General features: G+C 32.3%; 3 protein-coding genes across 3 annotated transcripts in view; 1 reads left to right on the top strand and 2 right to left on the bottom strand.

Moving 5' to 3' along the window:
- Positions 1-23: 23 nt before the first annotated feature.
- On the bottom strand, positions 24-518 carry LOC111426722 (cytochrome c-2-like). The gene has a single exon (XM_023061385.2). The coding sequence runs from the start codon at positions 433-435 to the stop codon at positions 121-123; it is 315 nt and encodes a 104-aa protein (XP_022917153.1). The 5' UTR covers positions 436-518; the 3' UTR covers positions 24-120.
- Positions 519-762: 244 nt separating this feature from the next.
- On the bottom strand, positions 763-7,281 carry LOC111426703 (eukaryotic translation initiation factor 2 subunit beta). Its single transcript, XM_023061373.2, has 4 exons — positions 7,095-7,281; positions 6,531-6,939; positions 945-1,423; positions 763-891 (listed from the first exon to the last, which is right to left on the bottom strand). The coding sequence occupies exons 1-4, from the start codon at positions 7,110-7,112 to the stop codon at positions 847-849; spliced, it is 951 nt and encodes a 316-aa protein (XP_022917141.1). The 5' UTR covers positions 7,113-7,281; the 3' UTR covers positions 763-846.
- A 3,744-nt stretch (positions 7,282-11,025) lies between these two features.
- The window catches only part of LOC111426782 (small wing phospholipase C gamma 1), a 36,653-nt gene continuing 30,558 nt past the window's right edge, over positions 11,026-17,120 (top strand). The window contains exon 1 of the mRNA XM_023061476.2: positions 11,026-11,230. The gene's annotated coding sequence lies outside the window, so the exon portion shown is untranslated. The remainder of the gene's footprint in view (positions 11,231-17,120) is intronic.

The raw sequence follows: 17,120 nt of genomic DNA on the forward strand, positions 1-17,120 counted from the left end.
TACCTAAACGAACAAAATAAAACTTCTTAAAAAATTAAATAAACAAATTTTCCTTTCCATATCAAAATATTTTCACATACTAAAAACCAAAGAAATAGAAAAAATAGACACATAGAAAATTTATTTAGTAGCCTGCTCCAAATAGGCGATCAAATCCTTTCGATCCTCTGGCTTCTTCAACCCGGCGAAAATCATTTTTGTACCCGGTATGAATTTCTTGGGATCTATCAAGTATTCGTCGAGGGTAGCGGCGCTCCAAACGACTCCTTTTTTCTTATTCGCCTCCGTGTAAGAAAACCCAGCAGCAGTTCCAGATTTTCTTCCAATAAGACCATGGAGATTTGGACCAACTTTGTGTTTTCCCCCAGATTCCGTCGTGTGGCATTGAGCGCAAGCTCTTGTAAAAATTTTCTTGCCTTTTTCAGCATCACCCATTTTTTTTACTTTGAATTTCTAATTCTCATTAATCAGATCTTTCAAAATTTTGACATTTAAATTACTAAAGTCAACTTGAAAAAAAAATAAAATAAAAAATTAATAAAATTAGGTTAATAAATGATCCAAACACCCAACATGTGTATATTTATTTATTAAACATATTTACCTAAACATACACAATTATAAATGGTAAAATTACACAATCACGCCACACATTCCGATCTGAGTGAAGAGAGAAAAAAAAATAAGTTGATTCCATATGGTTAATAATACAAAGAAATAAACCAAAATTATTTAAAAACAAAAAAGAAGTATTGCGGAGCACCTTACCGGTTATTTTTGATTTTAAGAATAACAAAAAGTGCTTTCATATAATAAAGATGTGTATTGATGAAAAACAAAGCGATTTTAAGCCGTCTTGGCACGTATAGCGGCACGTTTCGATGTAACAGCCTAAAAAGAATCATTTTTATCATAAAAATATTTAAAATGTATAAATTAATTACCTGAAAACCAGATTTAATGCTAGCTACGGAACACCTTGACCCACAAGTTTCACATTGTAAGAAAAACAATCTAGTATCTTTTTGAAGAATCGTATCGGGCGATCGGCATGTATGACAAGTAACGTATTCTTTAATATACCTTCTCAAAACATTTTCTATTTGTTTCTGTTGGAACCTCCCTTTAATAATCAACTGACTATTACCATCAACACTTCCGCTTGTACCCAATTCAGCAAGCAAAAAATCAAGTAAATGTTTAGGTTGACGATGAAGCGTTTTACAAATTTCGGTAAAATTGGCGAATGATGTTTTCTTCGTTCCAATTCGAACGACTTGTGGAGGTCTCATTACGAATTTTTGTTTCTTTCCAGCGACCATATCCGGGTTTTTATCCCGCATTATGTCGAAGACGCGATTTAAAAGTTCATCGTAAGTGTAATCTCGATCGGATGATAACCATTGTGAAGAATTTTCATCTACTGCAATAAAAAAAAATATGCGGTAATTCCCCGACTTACGCTATCCCGTTTTACGTAAATTCGGAGTTACACATGGTGGTCGGATTTACGACAGATTCGCACGTGTTTGTTGTGCGCGGAAACCTTTACCAATACTGAGCTAGCTGTGAATAGACTTTAATGTTGTCCAAACGAAGTAGAACAGATACTGATTCATTTGCATCAAAAAAGAAAAGAAAATTATTATCTTTGGAATGTAAACTTAATATTATCAAAGAGTTCGATGTAAAAATTAAAATTTGTGAATTGGCAAAGAAGTTTAATCTATCGAAATTAACAGTCAAAACAATTATAAAAGATAAAGAAAAAATTCATCATTCATAAATATCATGGTATTATCGCTCAGATGGAAACAATGTTAAAAATATGGTGTGATAATGAAGTAAGAGTGCGTATTGTCCAAGAACAATACGACTCATTTTGTAAACTTGTAAGTACCTACATATTATTATTGTTTGAATTTGGCCTTCCTTGATTGTATGTAAGATTTGTTTTATGAAACATGTTCTGCTTCAGACTGTTAAGGATAACATCGTTAATTTTAGTTATGAATATTACTGCCATCATACAAGTTACAAAAGGGTTAGTGCAACACAAAATAAAATAAGGAAGTCAAAAAATTGCAACTGTAAAGCAAGCATTAAGGTTCATATAAAGGTTACAACTAAACTCATTTAATATGTATAGGGGTTGTCATCCATATTGGTGATAATGTTAAAATAAAAAAGAAAAACCAAAATAAATGGTCAAACTACTCCAATATATTTTCCTTTATTAATTAACTCTACCGGTTTCGGTACGTGACCATCATCAGGAGTCTTGTCAAGTTAAAGGTGGGGAAACTCGTCTTGAAACATTGTTCATTCAACAAATAAAGAGATTAACAAAATTGTTCGGTATGCCAATACACATGATAGATGATTCAAAATGATATCAAAAAAACAAATTAATTAAAACGAAGCACATATAAAACAAATTTAGGATTATCCTAAAAGATCTACGTCGTAATCGAGAACACGTTAAAAAGGTTTAGGCACCTTTAACTTGACAAGACTCCTGATGATGGTCACGTACCGAAACCGGTAGAGTTAATTAATAAAGGAAAATATATTGGAGTAGTTTGACCATTTATTTTGGTTTTTCTTTTTTATTTTAAACTTATTTAGTTCTTAGATATTGCGATTGTGTTATTCATATAGTAAGGTGCAAAAATGTTTCCATTTCTATTTTTAAGACGGAATGCCAGTTGTAATATTTATTAATGATAAACACAACCATAACCTAAATTCCGCCGAAACACTTTCGTATTTACATCCATCTCAGAAAACAATTTGAGGAATACTTTGAATGTGATTTTGGAATAAAGGAAGCGATCAATTACCATGAATCGAAATTAGACTTAGAATATGGACCACAAAATGTGAACCTTGCTAAAGCCCAACTTAACCCAAGTATCGGTCAGTGCAGTTTTGGTATGAAAATTGGGTAACTAAAAACTTAGGTTCACGTTTTGGAGATGCAGTTTTACAGGTAAATTGGAAAATAAGTTGTGCATTTTTTTTTAGATAATTGCTGAAAAGCAAGAAGCATGCTAATCAGAAGAAATAGTTGTAGAGTATTCAGAAAGGCCATTCGCTCTTGTAGTTGTAACTAATCTGATGCAGAGAGCACATAAGTTTGCCTTTTTCCAAAGATATTGTATTCGTAGATAACACTTAATCTTGCGATGCCTTAAATAATTGCTTAACTTTTGTTCTGACACCTTGCCAAATTGAAACGGTGCCTTTGGCAGTGATAATAACTGCCGGTCAATCAGTAAACGTTTAGCAAGCTGGATTTCAGCTTCTGAAAGACACGGTGCCAAACGCGTTTTGTAATCAAGGTTTTCCTAAGTTATTTATTAGGCAGAACATTTTAGAAGGCAGATGCTAAAAGAAGTGCACTAAAAGCTGTATGGCCTTCTTCAAAAACTCTACTTTGTCGGTTCCAGTCTATAGGTATCTCAGTCTGTATGGCGGTGGTTGTGGAACAAAAACACATTAAACAGTTTCAAAACATTTTAGTCGCTTCCACAGAAATTCAAACAATGCATTTCATTCAGTATTTCTAGCTGCCGACTCTTTGCCTGCGTGGAAACAGTATTTGACAGATTACTAATAGAATAGAAAAGAAGATTAGTGTTTAGCTTACAGAAATTCAACAACTCATGGGTATCAAACAAATAATTTTAGCGAAATTAATGTCAGATTATTTAAGGATATAGAATCTCAAGAAATAAGGCATATAGTGCAGTCTCACTAGTACATCTCTATTGCACAGCTGAGAGAATATTATCTGCGAAATTTCATTCACCAAAGAGACGCAAAATGCTTTTAAAAAGATATCTGGAAAAAATCAAATATTTAAAAAAAAGATAATATCCAACAACTGCCCAATGCTTTCTTTTCCATTCTGGAATCTATTGTATGATATAAATTCCATTTTGGGTGAATTTTGCAGTTGTCCAGTTGGTAGGTTAGGATCATTTTGTAAGCACCAGGCAGCTGTTTCATATTATTTTCGAGCTAAGTCTTTAAACGCTCCAAATGACAGCATAGAATCAAGGTATTTAATGGCCCAGTTGGCATTTGGAGAAAATGCTCAGCCAATGGATTTTTTATACCATTTAAAAATCAACAACAAAACATGTCAGAACGTGTCATGTGTTTTCTTTAATGTATATTAAATAAATTAAATAACTGCTATTCTTTGCAAAAGAATAAAAATATGTATGCAAAATAATTGCAGCAATATTTAAAACATTCTGACCCTTAATCTGGCTATCAGCACAACATTATGACTCTGAAAATAGGAAGGTGACTGCAATTGGTCGGGTTACCATGCCCTTTAACTAGATCCAGGGTCATAATGTTTTAATACTAGCCGTTTCAAAAGTCGTTGTAATTGGCATAGCATCGCAGAAAGTGAAGAGGCGACAAGCGCTGATAAAGGCAGTCTCTTTATCCACAGATACTCAAGGCAATGATAGAAGAAGATGTTTGAAACTAGGTAGATGAAACTGGTCTATTCTGGAAAAAAATGTGTAGAGAAAACTTTGCCAGGTTTTTAAGCTGCTAAAGATCGATTGACAGTGGTGGTTGGCGCGAATGCAGCTGGTGACTATAAATTAAAACCTCTTTAAGTTTATCGCTCACAAAATCCAAGAGCTTTAAAAAATAAATCTAAAACTGGTTTGTCACTTCATACCTGACGTCGAACGTTATTGCCAATTAAAAGAAATCCCATTTAAAATGATGTTATTAATCGATAACGCACCAGGTCATCCTCCTGCAACTCTAATTAATTTCGACCCACGTGTGAAAGCTGTATTTTTGCCACCTGCTTGCTTCATCTGATGGACCAGGGAGTCATTAAAACATTTAAAGCTTACTACACGAGACGATTGTTTCTTTCTGTTAAAGACTTTTGGAAGCAATTTAATGTTTTAGATGCCATGAGAAATATTGGACAATCTTGGAATGAGATTTCACAAAAAAAAATTTAAATAGCGTCTGGAAAAAAATGTTTCCATTTTTTTTCACCACTGAACCCCAGGAAGAATCAACGCCAGATCCTGATCAAATTGATAATGTGATTGAATAAGTGATCGATCTTGCCAGACAATGGGATGGTGATCACGTTCAAGAACTGTTGGATTCACACAATCAGGAGCTGACAATTGATGAGCTGGTAGAAATGCGTGAGCAAGATGAAGAACAAGACATTGAAGGACGTTGCAAACTTGACTTCAATTGAAAAAGGATTACAAATTTTAGAAAAAATAGACTTCAATGAGATGCGTTCTACTACAAAACGAGGAATAAAACATTTATTAGCATTTTAGGAGGAAATTTTGCGTGAGAAGAAAAAAATTTAACTCGTCAGACGAGATTATTAATTTTATGAAGCTTTTTATGTCAAAATAACTTCCCTTTACTTTTTTGTAATAAGTACATAATAATATACTTTGTTGTATGTATTATCTAACAGTTTATTAAACATTTTTCTTCAAAATTATTGTTTTCTTTAGTCTCTGGTCCCAGTTGAACATAACTTGTACACTGTGTTAAGTAATTATCGCAAATTGTACCAATACTGTGATATTGGTTGCATACTTGCAATGTGATGTCAGGAAATCCAGGAATAATCAACGCCAGATCTTAATCAAATTGATAATGTGATTGAACAAGTGATCAATCTTGCCAGACAATTAAATTTAGAGGGGGATGGTGATGACGTTCAAGAACTGTTGGATTTACACAATCAGGAGCTGACAATTGATGAGCTTGTAGAAATGCGTGAGCAAGAAGAAGAGGAAGATATTGAACAATCTAATTCTTTAGACCTGGTTCAATCAGAAGATCAAATGAAAGTTGCAAACTTGACTTCAATTGAAAAAGGATTGCAAATTTTAGAAAAAATAGACTCCAGCGAGATGTGTTTTAATACAAAACGAGGAATAAAACATTTATTAGCGTGCTATGAAGAAATTTGCGTGAGAAGAAAAAATTTAATTCGTCAGACGAGATTATTAATTTTATGAAGCTTTCTATGTCAAAATAACTTCCCTTTACTTTTTTGCAATATGTACATAATGATATACTTTGTTGTATGTATTATCTAACAGTTTATTAAACATTTTTCTTCAAAATTATTGTTTTCTTTAGTCTCTGGTCCCAATTGAACATAACTTGTACACTGTGTTAATTAATTACAAATCGCGTTTTGCAATACCAATACTGTGATATTGGTTGCATACTTGTAATAATAACCTCAAGTATGATAATTAATTTACACACTGTATGTGTTTATATGCATTATTGTATTTATAATTATATTACTGTATTAGGATAAAATTATTATTATGAAAGTAGTTAAGGAGATAAATCTGCGAAAATTCCAACATAAATCTTACCTGTTTCTGGTAAATTTTCAACTAAATCGCAGCATGTTAATTAAAATAAAAATTATAAGTATTTAAATTTAAATTAAATTATATAACTAAAAAATTAACAATTAAAATAAATACCATTCTCTTTATCTTCTTGAGTTTCCTCTGTTTCAGCGATCAACTCATTAAAATCCTTCTTTTTAGTTTTCTTTTTCTTTTTCGTTTTGCTAAAATCCATTTCCAAATCTAGGTCATCGTCCATACCCTGATCGTCTTTATTTCCAGGATCTACACCTTCCTCTTTATTATCTTGTAAAGCCCCCTCAAGTTCCTCCATGTTAAAAGGCTTCTTCCTTCGTTTCTTTTTCTTTGTAAAATCCAGATCCAGGTCCATATTACCGTCATCATCCTCCTCCTTTTTATCAGCTTCACCTTCAACTTGTTGTGCGGTGGTTGTGGTTTCAGCCCCATCGGCATCTGCTAAAGCTGCATCTATGTCAAAGGTCTTCTTTTTTTTCTTCTTCTTTTTTAAGGTTGGGTCAAAAATCTGATTTATAACAAAAAAATTATGTTGAGATAACACGAAATTTTTGTGATTAATTAATTAAAATAATTTTAAAAAAATTAAAATGAAGTGAAGGGAAGTGAGAACATGTTTTTACATAACCTATAAATTTCTGTTGACGTTTTAAAGGTACTTACAGCATCGTCTTCTGCCATTCTTGTATCAATATGAACTGTTCGGCGTGTTATTTACACAAACGTTTTTGTAAATTTACTATTAATGATGAAATTTATTTGGAATAAAGGGAAATCCTTAATCAGTTATTGCATCAGCCAAACAGACATGCCACATGTAAGTGATTAATTTTTTTCAGGTTGGCAACTCGTTTTCGTCCATAGAGAATCGAGTGACAACTGTATAATCCCCCACTACTCATGTAATACAGGACGCCATATTTAATATATTAATTTAGCGGGATATTTAAAATATTTTTATTATTCAAACTATAATAATTATATTATCTAACATTTAGTATAATTTCTGTTATTTCAGTAGCATTCTTTTGTGTTAAAATCACAACATATAAAAACAAATTTTATTTAGATATTTTTATTTATACAGGATGATTCAAAAAACCGCTGACAGACTTTTAGAGTAGATACTACACGAAAAATTAAGATGAATAGTTTTAATATACATGGGGTCGCAAATGCCTTGTTGGCGAGATATAGCGGATCAAAGTTTCTTTAAAATTAAACATTATCTGCTATAAAAAGCACTTTTTTAAAAATATTGTCGCCATTGCTCTCTACGCGTGTAAAGTGATCAATTATCTATCAATTGGTCTCTTACAAAACTTTGATGAAAGATAATAGTTTTTAAGGAAAACACGTTTATAGAAAATTTGTTAATTCAATCAAAATCTGTTGCTTTAATCAAAGTTTTGTAAGAGACCAATTGATAGATAATTGATCACTTTACACGAAAATACAATTTTATTGCAGATAATGTTTAATTTTAAAGAAACTTTGAACCGCTATATCTCGTTAAGGAGGCATTTATATTAAGACTTTTCATCTTAATTTTTGATGTATTACCTGCCCTAGAAGTCTGTCAGCGGTTTTTTGAATCACCCTGTATGTGGGAATGTTTAAGCTTCAATTAAAAGTAGTTTATTACCCTAAAATTCATTAACAAAAATGAAATGACACTAAAACTTTTTCATCCTTACTGTGGAGATAAGCATCGCTGGACTGAGTGCTCAAGGAAACAGGAAGCTTTTCGAAATTAGTTTCATGGATTAAAATCTCTAATCACGATGTTTTACTGGCCAAATAACCATAACAGTATTTTAGATCTGCTTTTGATATATTGTCCCTATCTATGACATTTTGCATCTGCACATAATAGCCAGTCTCTTCCTGTAATATATTGATCCTAATATTGATGTTTTTTTCTGCTCACGATGTGCAAATGACTGTTTTGGCCTATAACATTTTACATCTGCCCGCAAAAGGTACTTATTCTCCATGATATTCAGTTCAATATCTACTATATTTTGCTACTGCACATAATATTCTGCTTTAAAATGACCATAATATTACTTTTGCTATTAATATTTCGCATCTTCGGCTGAGTATTTGCTTCTGACTATGATACACTGTAAACACAAAACGATTAGAAAACTAAATATGGAACTTCCAATCAACATCCAGTTACAGTGTGGTATTATACATAATAGTATTTTATTCCATCATATTATAGATCTGCAGAAAAAATCTCATCTCTGCCTTTGATATATTATCCCTATCTATGACATTTTGCATCTGCACATAATAGCCAGTTTCTTCCTGTGATATATTACTCTTAACTTTAATGTTTTGTTTCTGCTCACGATGTCTTGTTGTACAAATGACCATGATATTGTTTTGGCCCATAACATTTTACATCTGCATATAATAGTTTGTCTCAATCCATGATATTAATATTTCGCATCTTCGGCTGAGTATTTGCTTCTGACTATGATACACTGTAGACACAAAACGATTAGAAAACTAAATATGGAACTTCCAGTCAACATCCAGTTACAGTGTGGTATTATACATAATAGTATTTTATCCCATCATATTATAGATCTGCAGAAAAAATCTCATCTCTGCCTTTGATATATTATCTCTATCTATGACATTTTGCATCTGCACATAATACCCAGACTCTTCCTGTGATATATTACTCTTAACTTTGATGTTTTGTTTCTGCTCACCATGTCTTGTTGTACAAATGACCATGATATTGTTTTGGCCCATAACATTTTACATCTGCATACAATAGTTCGTCTCAATCCATGTTATTCAGTTCAATATCTATGATATTTTGCTTCTGCTCACGATATTTTGTTGTGCAAATAACCACGATAGTTTTTTAGCCCATCATAATTTATATTTGCACACAATATCTGATCTCTGCCTTTGATATATTATTCCTATCTGTGGCATTTTGCTTCTGCACATAATGTTCTGCTTTAAAATGACTATATTATTACTTTTGCTATTAATATTTCGTTTCTTCGGTTGTATATTTGCTTCTGCCTATGATACTCTGTAGAGGCAAAACGATTTGAAAACTAAATATGGAACTTCCAGTCAACATCCGGTTACAGTGTGGTAGTACTTTAGGAACTCTTTATAGCAGCCATTCTTGCTTAGTTTCCGCGGTTTGTTTCGGATCATATCTTGTTGTAACATAAATAATCTTGCAAAATTTTTAAATAGTTATTAGGTGTCATTCTGCCTTCAATTAAATAAAAATCCCCTGTTCTATTGTTCCCCATACAAACCCAAACCATGACCAAACCTGATCTATGCTTAATAGTACACCATGATTTTTTCTTCAAATCTTTATTTGGTTGCCGCAACGCAAATTAACTTTACTTTCTAAATAATCATAATAGTATTTTATCCCATCATATTGTAGATCTGCAGAAAAAATATCATCTCTGCCTTTGATACATTATCCTTATCTATGACATTTTGCATCTAGACAGTCTCTTTTTGTAATATGTTACTCTTAACTTTGATGTTTTCTTTCTGCTCACGATGTCTTGTTGTACTAATGACCATGATATTGTTTTGGCCCATAACATTTTACATCTGCATGCAATAGTTAGTCTCAGTCCATGATATTCAGTTCAATATTTATGATATTTTGCTTCTGCTCACGATATTTTCTTGTGCAAATGACCATGATAGTTTTTTAGCCCATCATAATTTATATTTACACACTATATTTGATCTCGGTCTTCTACTCTGTAGACACCAAAGAAGGATTTGTAAGCTAAACATGGAACTTCCAGTCCATCCAGTTACAGTGTACTGTTTTGCAGTGTCCATCCGTTGCGAAATTTTTAAATAGTTCTTGGGCATCATTCTATCTTCAATAAAACGTAAATTCACTGTTCTATTGCTCCCCATGCAACCTCAAACCGTAATATGATCTGCCCCATGTTTAATAATGCTCCTTAAATTCTTTTTCAAGTCTTTGTTTGGTTGTCGCAACACAAATTAACCTTACTTTAATCAGAAAATGTTGTTTTTCTTTGTTTGAGCAAAATAATGATATGCTTTCTATTATTTATGCTAAATTTATGTTTTTTTTGAGCTTATGAGAGTTACTGGATAGTATTGAACTAAACTAGCAGAAAAATTTACAAAAACGAATGAACCAAAATATATTTTTGCTATATTTTCAATTCAAACCATCAATATTTAATCCACAATCAATAAATCAAATTAAAATTGATAATATGAATTAAAATGAATAAAATTATTCCAAAATTCTTAAAAGTTAGGTTAGAATTAATAAGTGTCAGAATGCGCCATTAAAAAATGATAGCCTCGATACACAGAATATAATCCCCACTTTTTATTTTTAAATATAAATAATTCTTAAGATAATTTCCAATTTTTATGTATTTATCGAAAATCTTATTTTAAATTATTATTTATATTAAATTAAAATGATTAAATTAATAAATAAATTGATTTTATCGATTTCCCCCTCCTCAAAACGTAGAGCTTTCCCACTTCATTACATTAATTGATAAATGACAGCGATGAGGTTTTTTTTGACATTAGATCGCTCAGAACTGTCAAGAAAGTGACGGCGTGTAGACTATGTGGAGGAAAACGTGAAAATAATGCGGGAATTCTTTTCGTATAAATGTTAAAATCGCTGTGCGTGTCTTCTATGTGTCGGAGGCGACATGTGAGAGGAGCAAACGTTACCGTTTTCGGTCATTTTTTTAGTCAAACAACGGTAAAAAGACTGTTAGTTGGTAAGTAGGGGGACGTTACCGTTTCTGTTCTGGCAAAAAAAAAACTTCGAAATAATCGTGATCGATTTATTAATTTTCAAATATCATTTCATCAATAGATTTAAATTTTAATAGTTTCTCGTATATTATAATGAGTTGAACCTCTTCTTTTCATTCATTCATTCATTCTGTGGATGCACAGGATGTACATTGTCAATTTATTTTATTTTTCTCTTTCGTTACGTGTGTTGTTATAAAGCGTGTTCGTGTTTGGAAGACGTATCTGGCTTCTATTCATATGTTTTTTCTGTATTTTTATTTATTTTACGTGATTATTTTTTTTGTGCACGTTCAATATTGATCGTTTTTAATCAAAAACGATAAGCAATTAAGTTGTTAATGAAATCGCTTGTTAATTAGAGAAAACGACGTGTTGACGCTTTTTGAACCACTTTAAAATTATGATTGATTGTAATTTACAATTTGTACATGAACCACTTTTTAAATAATTATAAACGACACATTTTTTTTTAATTTTTTGCAATTTGATTTAAATCTCTTACTTATAATACTTTACATAGATGGCGCTAATATCTTTTACAGGTCCCTGCATCAAAGTTTATGAAGAACTGTCAAAAAAAATTAATAAGTTTATTTTTGTGTTATTGAGTTTGTTTGAAAAGGCTTTCATACAGTTGCTCACAAAATTGAGTATACAGTTAAGCAAAACTGAGTAAGTTTAGTTCGGTATACAAATTTCATTTAACTTCTCCCCATAAATATTCAATAGGATTTATATCCGAAGACTGTGGTGGTGATTTTAGTTATTTTAAAGTATTGTATAATGATCATTCCTTCACTATGTATGATGTATGTTTAGGATCATAATCTTGTTGGAGCCAGAGCACAGTAGGAAGGTTGAGTTTTGAGAGCTTTGACAGAAATTACGTTTTAAAACATCCAAATAAGAAAATTTTGTCATATTTCCCTCAATAAGCTCCATACTTCCAACGCTGCTGGCTGCCATTGATCCCCACAGCATTACTGAACCACCCCCATGTTTAACTGTTCCCAACAAATTCTTGTTTTTGAGCTCACAATTTAGTTTCCTCCAAACTATTTGCCTTCCGTCTGGACCCCATACATTAATTTTAGTCTCACCAGTAAACATTACACTTTCCCAAAAGCTTTGGGGCTTATTTAGATGAGCTTTCGCAAACTCCAAGCGCAGTCTTCTATTTATTGTATTGTAGATATAATGGTTGTTCTTTCTTTTCTATCGTGGAATGAGATCTAATAGTTTTACCAATATCTCTAAAGGATTTACCTTCAGAATATAGCTTAACCACGAGTTATCTTATTTTTAAAGCTATTTCTCTTCGTAATGTGGCCATTGAAATTATGAAAATGAGCCTATGTGATTCTTTTATTTGGAAAAGTGGATTATTTTGCATTCAATTTAGTTAATAAGCTTGCTGTTAACATACATCATCACAAACTTTAAAATAAATTAATAATTATTTGAAATATACACAATTATGTATCTACTATTATTATCAGACCTTGTTCTAGAATGTATATTATAAGTCAAGAAGGTCAGTGTTCGTTGAAACGTTTTACAAAATTATGCTCCAAAAAGCGGACGTTTAAATTATTTAATCCATTTAATTTAAACGGATTAAATTCTTAGCGAAGGCTTTCCTGGTTTATAAAAAGTATGTTTTATATAAATATGCTAAAAAAATCCTTTATTTACTCATAAAAAAAACACGTGACAAAACTGAATATGTTGTGTAATTGTAAAACAATACGCTATCTCCTTCCGGTTTTTGTACGCGATAACGATATTGGAATTTAAATAACGCGTACGTAAATTAGGAATGGAATTCATCGAATTAATTGTGAAATGTTTGTTTTTGGTCGATATTAAATTACTTAATTTAAAAAAAAGATAAATAAAAAGTTTAAACTTTCTATTTCTTTATGCCAACATCGTTAATCTGTAGACACGAGAGCCGGTTTAAGGCACGTGCTATTTTCACTTCGGTCGGATACATTAAGACCCCCTTTGGTTTATACAATCCGACGCCCACTCTGTAAATAACTGGAATGTTTTGGTTTTAATAAGTTTTCTTTGAAATTTAAGCTCTGTATTGGTTTAAATTTTACATTTTTGAACACAAATAGAACTCAATACGAAGGAAAGAAAGTCATGCAAGAGTCTAGCGAGATTTAAAATATAATCAAAAAAGTGCAGAAGAAAACAAGTAAATAACATAAGAGGATAGCTAGGTATAAGGTAATTCTTTAGATGCTACCTGCCAGCCTGATGTGGAAATAACGACGGACGCATACTGAGATGCCCTAAATACCCGACAAGTTCGACAATTCATTCTGGATTGTGGCCCACATCAAAAGTCTCTTCTATACAGATGGACGTTTATGCCCGTGTTGATTTTGCACATCCAAAAACGTACAAAATCCGCAGTTTTGCTTAGTGTCTGAACGATGTCCAAGGAAGTGGTTGACTTAGCGTTAGCAGCAGTGGCGTGAGCTAATGTGCTCAAAATGAAGAATAAAAAAAATAAAACCCGCTGCGTGTGGTGTAAAAATTGGCTTCTGCAACGGCAAACGTTTTCTCATATTAACCTATTGGCAGAACTGACAATAGAACCGGATGATTGGCGTAATTATCTTAGGATGGACGAAGATACTTATTCGGTACTGTTGAAGATTGTTCTCCATTGATACATCAAAATACAATTATGAGACCGGCAATAAGTGTACACGAACGATTAACTGCAACCCTAAGATATTTAGCGACTAGACGAAACTACCAAGATTTGAAATTTACCACTGCCATATCTGCACAATCCTTATGTACAATAATTCCGGAAACATATGAAGTTATATATGAAGTGCTGCATAAAGAATACATGAAGGTAAAAAAAACTTTTGTTTTAGAAAGTAACAGAAGCATGATTGCGTATTAAAAAAATATATATATTAATTGTTCATACAAATCATGTGGGACTATACCCAGAAAAAATGCATTGCAGTCGTATTATGCCGAAGATTCAAAAGGAAACTGATAAGTTAAGTTATTTGTTGCTAATTGGTTCAAATCGTGATGATTAAAGGTGTTGCTGCGTCCTGTTGGCTGGATGATTTTTGTTATAATTTTCGTATTTTCGGAAACTTTTCCAAGTTCTGCTTGGAATAATAGGTCATTTATTAGTTTTTCCATATAAATCTTGGTCTCTGCTGGCAATTTCCGAAATTTCGAAAACTCGTAGTCACCAGGATTATTCAATCTTGCATTAACAACATTCAAAATTTGATCAGCTTTGTCTACAACTGAGGTAGAATTTCTTTTCTTAAATCTCTTTTTGGCCGATGAATGATGCATTGCTTTATTTGGTGGTACTGATAATGCTGATGAAGGTCGGGTGCTGTCACCACTACTTGTAGATGGAGGTGAAAGCAAATCCACATCCAAATGACTTTCATCGTGTGGCTGTAACAACAAAACAATTTATAACCAACATGTATCATTTTCAGTTCCCTAGAACGGAAGAGGAATGGACAACTATTGCTGAAGACTTTGAGAAACGTTGGAATTTTCCTAATTGCGGGGGGTGGTAAATGGTAAACACGTTGAAATAATACCACCACCAGGTAGCGGAGCATATTATTATAATTACAAGGGCTACAACAGTTTAGTTCTTATGGCCATATGTATATGTGTGTATATGCCATATGTGTTATAAGAAACTGAAAAACGGAACTTTGCATCTACCAGACTCAGTAAATCCACAGAACAGTCAAAGACAACTGCCATTCGTTTTCATTGGCGATGAAGCATTTGCATTACGTTCTGATTTCCTAAAGCCCTATGGCCAGAAAGATCTTAATCATGACAACAAAATTTTTAATTACCGATTGGCATGGGCACTAGGTAAAATTGAAAATACATTTGGCATATTAGCAGCACGATTTCAAATCTTTTACACTCCTATCCGGTTACGCTTAGAATCAATAAACAAAGTGGTACTGGCTTGCTGTGTACTTCATAATTTTTTAAAACGAAGCTGCCCTAACATATACACACCACCTGATACTGATTTCAAAAAAGAAAATTTGCAGTCAGGTCTGAAAGCTAATCCAAGTCACCTTGCTCACCTGCAACGTAGCCATGGTAGAAACTTTGGCAGTGAAGCAAAGCAAGCGCAACAATTATTTATGTATTTTAATGTAGAAGGAGTTGTATCATGGCAAGAGCGAATGATATAGTGACAGCAACAGTCTGCGTACGTCATTAAATAATTTTATTTTCAACAATTAAGGGTTCATTAATAAGGTAAACAACGACTACTTAAAATTTTTTTTTCTTACCTCTCAGTCTCAGCAACACTATCACCTTCCTCTTCTGGTTCATTACTTTTGTCTGCCAGCACATTATTGTCCTCGTCATCACTAGGGATGTTCGAAGTCGACTTTCTAGATTTGTCCTGGTCTCGAAGAAACGAAAGTAGGTCATAGTACCACAGTGAAGGTACATATGTTCCCTACGAAAACCTCCTCGAAGACTGTTGATTTTAGTTGTAACTGAAGCTTTGGTCGCGTCTGGCTGAACAACCTGTAGCTTCTTGACCAGCATTTTGTAGGCGTCGTTTTTTTTTTATTTTTATCTAAATATTCTATACAGCCTGATTCAGAGTAAGCGCCCTATTTTTTTTTAGCCACACTATGGGTACTACTTTCAAAATATTTGGCAGTAATAAGTTTTGGGTCATTCTCTACACGATGGTGATGCCACATTTTCAAAATGGCGACTGTCAACTTTTTTTTTTAAATGGAATGCCAAAATTTTTTTTTAATTATTGAGGTCCTAAAAACATTCTTTATACGATAGTATTTTATTTTTCTTAAAAATTCATTTCTTTCCCAATCAAAAAGCACACATTTTAATCTAGTAGCGCATGAATGTTTTACACTCGATGTTATTTTTGTCCAAATATCAAGTAGCGCTAGACACAAAAGAAACAATTAAACTTTATTTTGTAATAAACATCTACTTATTTATTTATTTTGACAAAAATAACATCGAGTGTAAAACATTCATGCGCTACTATACTCTGTTTTTAAACCAGGAGGAGTAAACGCGAAAGTCAGATTTACACTAGGAAAAATCACCAGAAAATATCACTAGATATTTTGGCGGTAAATTTAAATTAATAATTGTTATTATTTATTTATTTACTTATTATTGTATTTATTTTCGTTTGTTATCGTCAACACTAAACATACAAATTAACATTGAAGTTATGAGTGTATTTATTTCAAAATATAATAAAGAAGGGTTTAAGAACACAAAATTTACAATAATGACACGAAACTGTCGAATTGTCAATAACCTAACCTCCAAATTCAAAATTGCCTGTGTGTAAACCTTCCTCGCATTTAACCAATCACGTGCAAGGTCAATCTGGTGACAAATTTAAAATACTCCTCCTGGTTTAAAAACAGAGTATAATTGCCAAAGAAAACTTCAAGGTATAATTAATGTTTGTAAACAAAACTAACCTTACCTAACATTCCTTCACGCTATAATTGACATTACAAAAGAAAACTTCATGCTATAATTGCCATTACTAATTGCCAAAGAAAACTTCATGGTATAATTAATGTTTGTAAACAAAACTAACCTTACGTCACATTCCTTCACGCTATAATTGACATTACAAAAGAAAACTTCACGCTATAATTGCCATTACTAATTGCCAAAGAATACTTCATGGTATAATTAATGTTTGTAAACAAAACTAACCTTACCGAACATTCCTTCACGCTATAATTGACATTACAAAAGAAAACTTCACGCTATAATTGCCATTACTAATTGCCAAAG

The sequence above is a fragment of the Onthophagus taurus genome, chromosome 1 (genome assembly GCF_036711975.1).
Source record: "Onthophagus taurus isolate NC chromosome 1, IU_Otau_3.0, whole genome shotgun sequence".
NCBI lineage: Eukaryota > Metazoa > Arthropoda > Insecta > Coleoptera > Scarabaeidae > Onthophagus > Onthophagus taurus.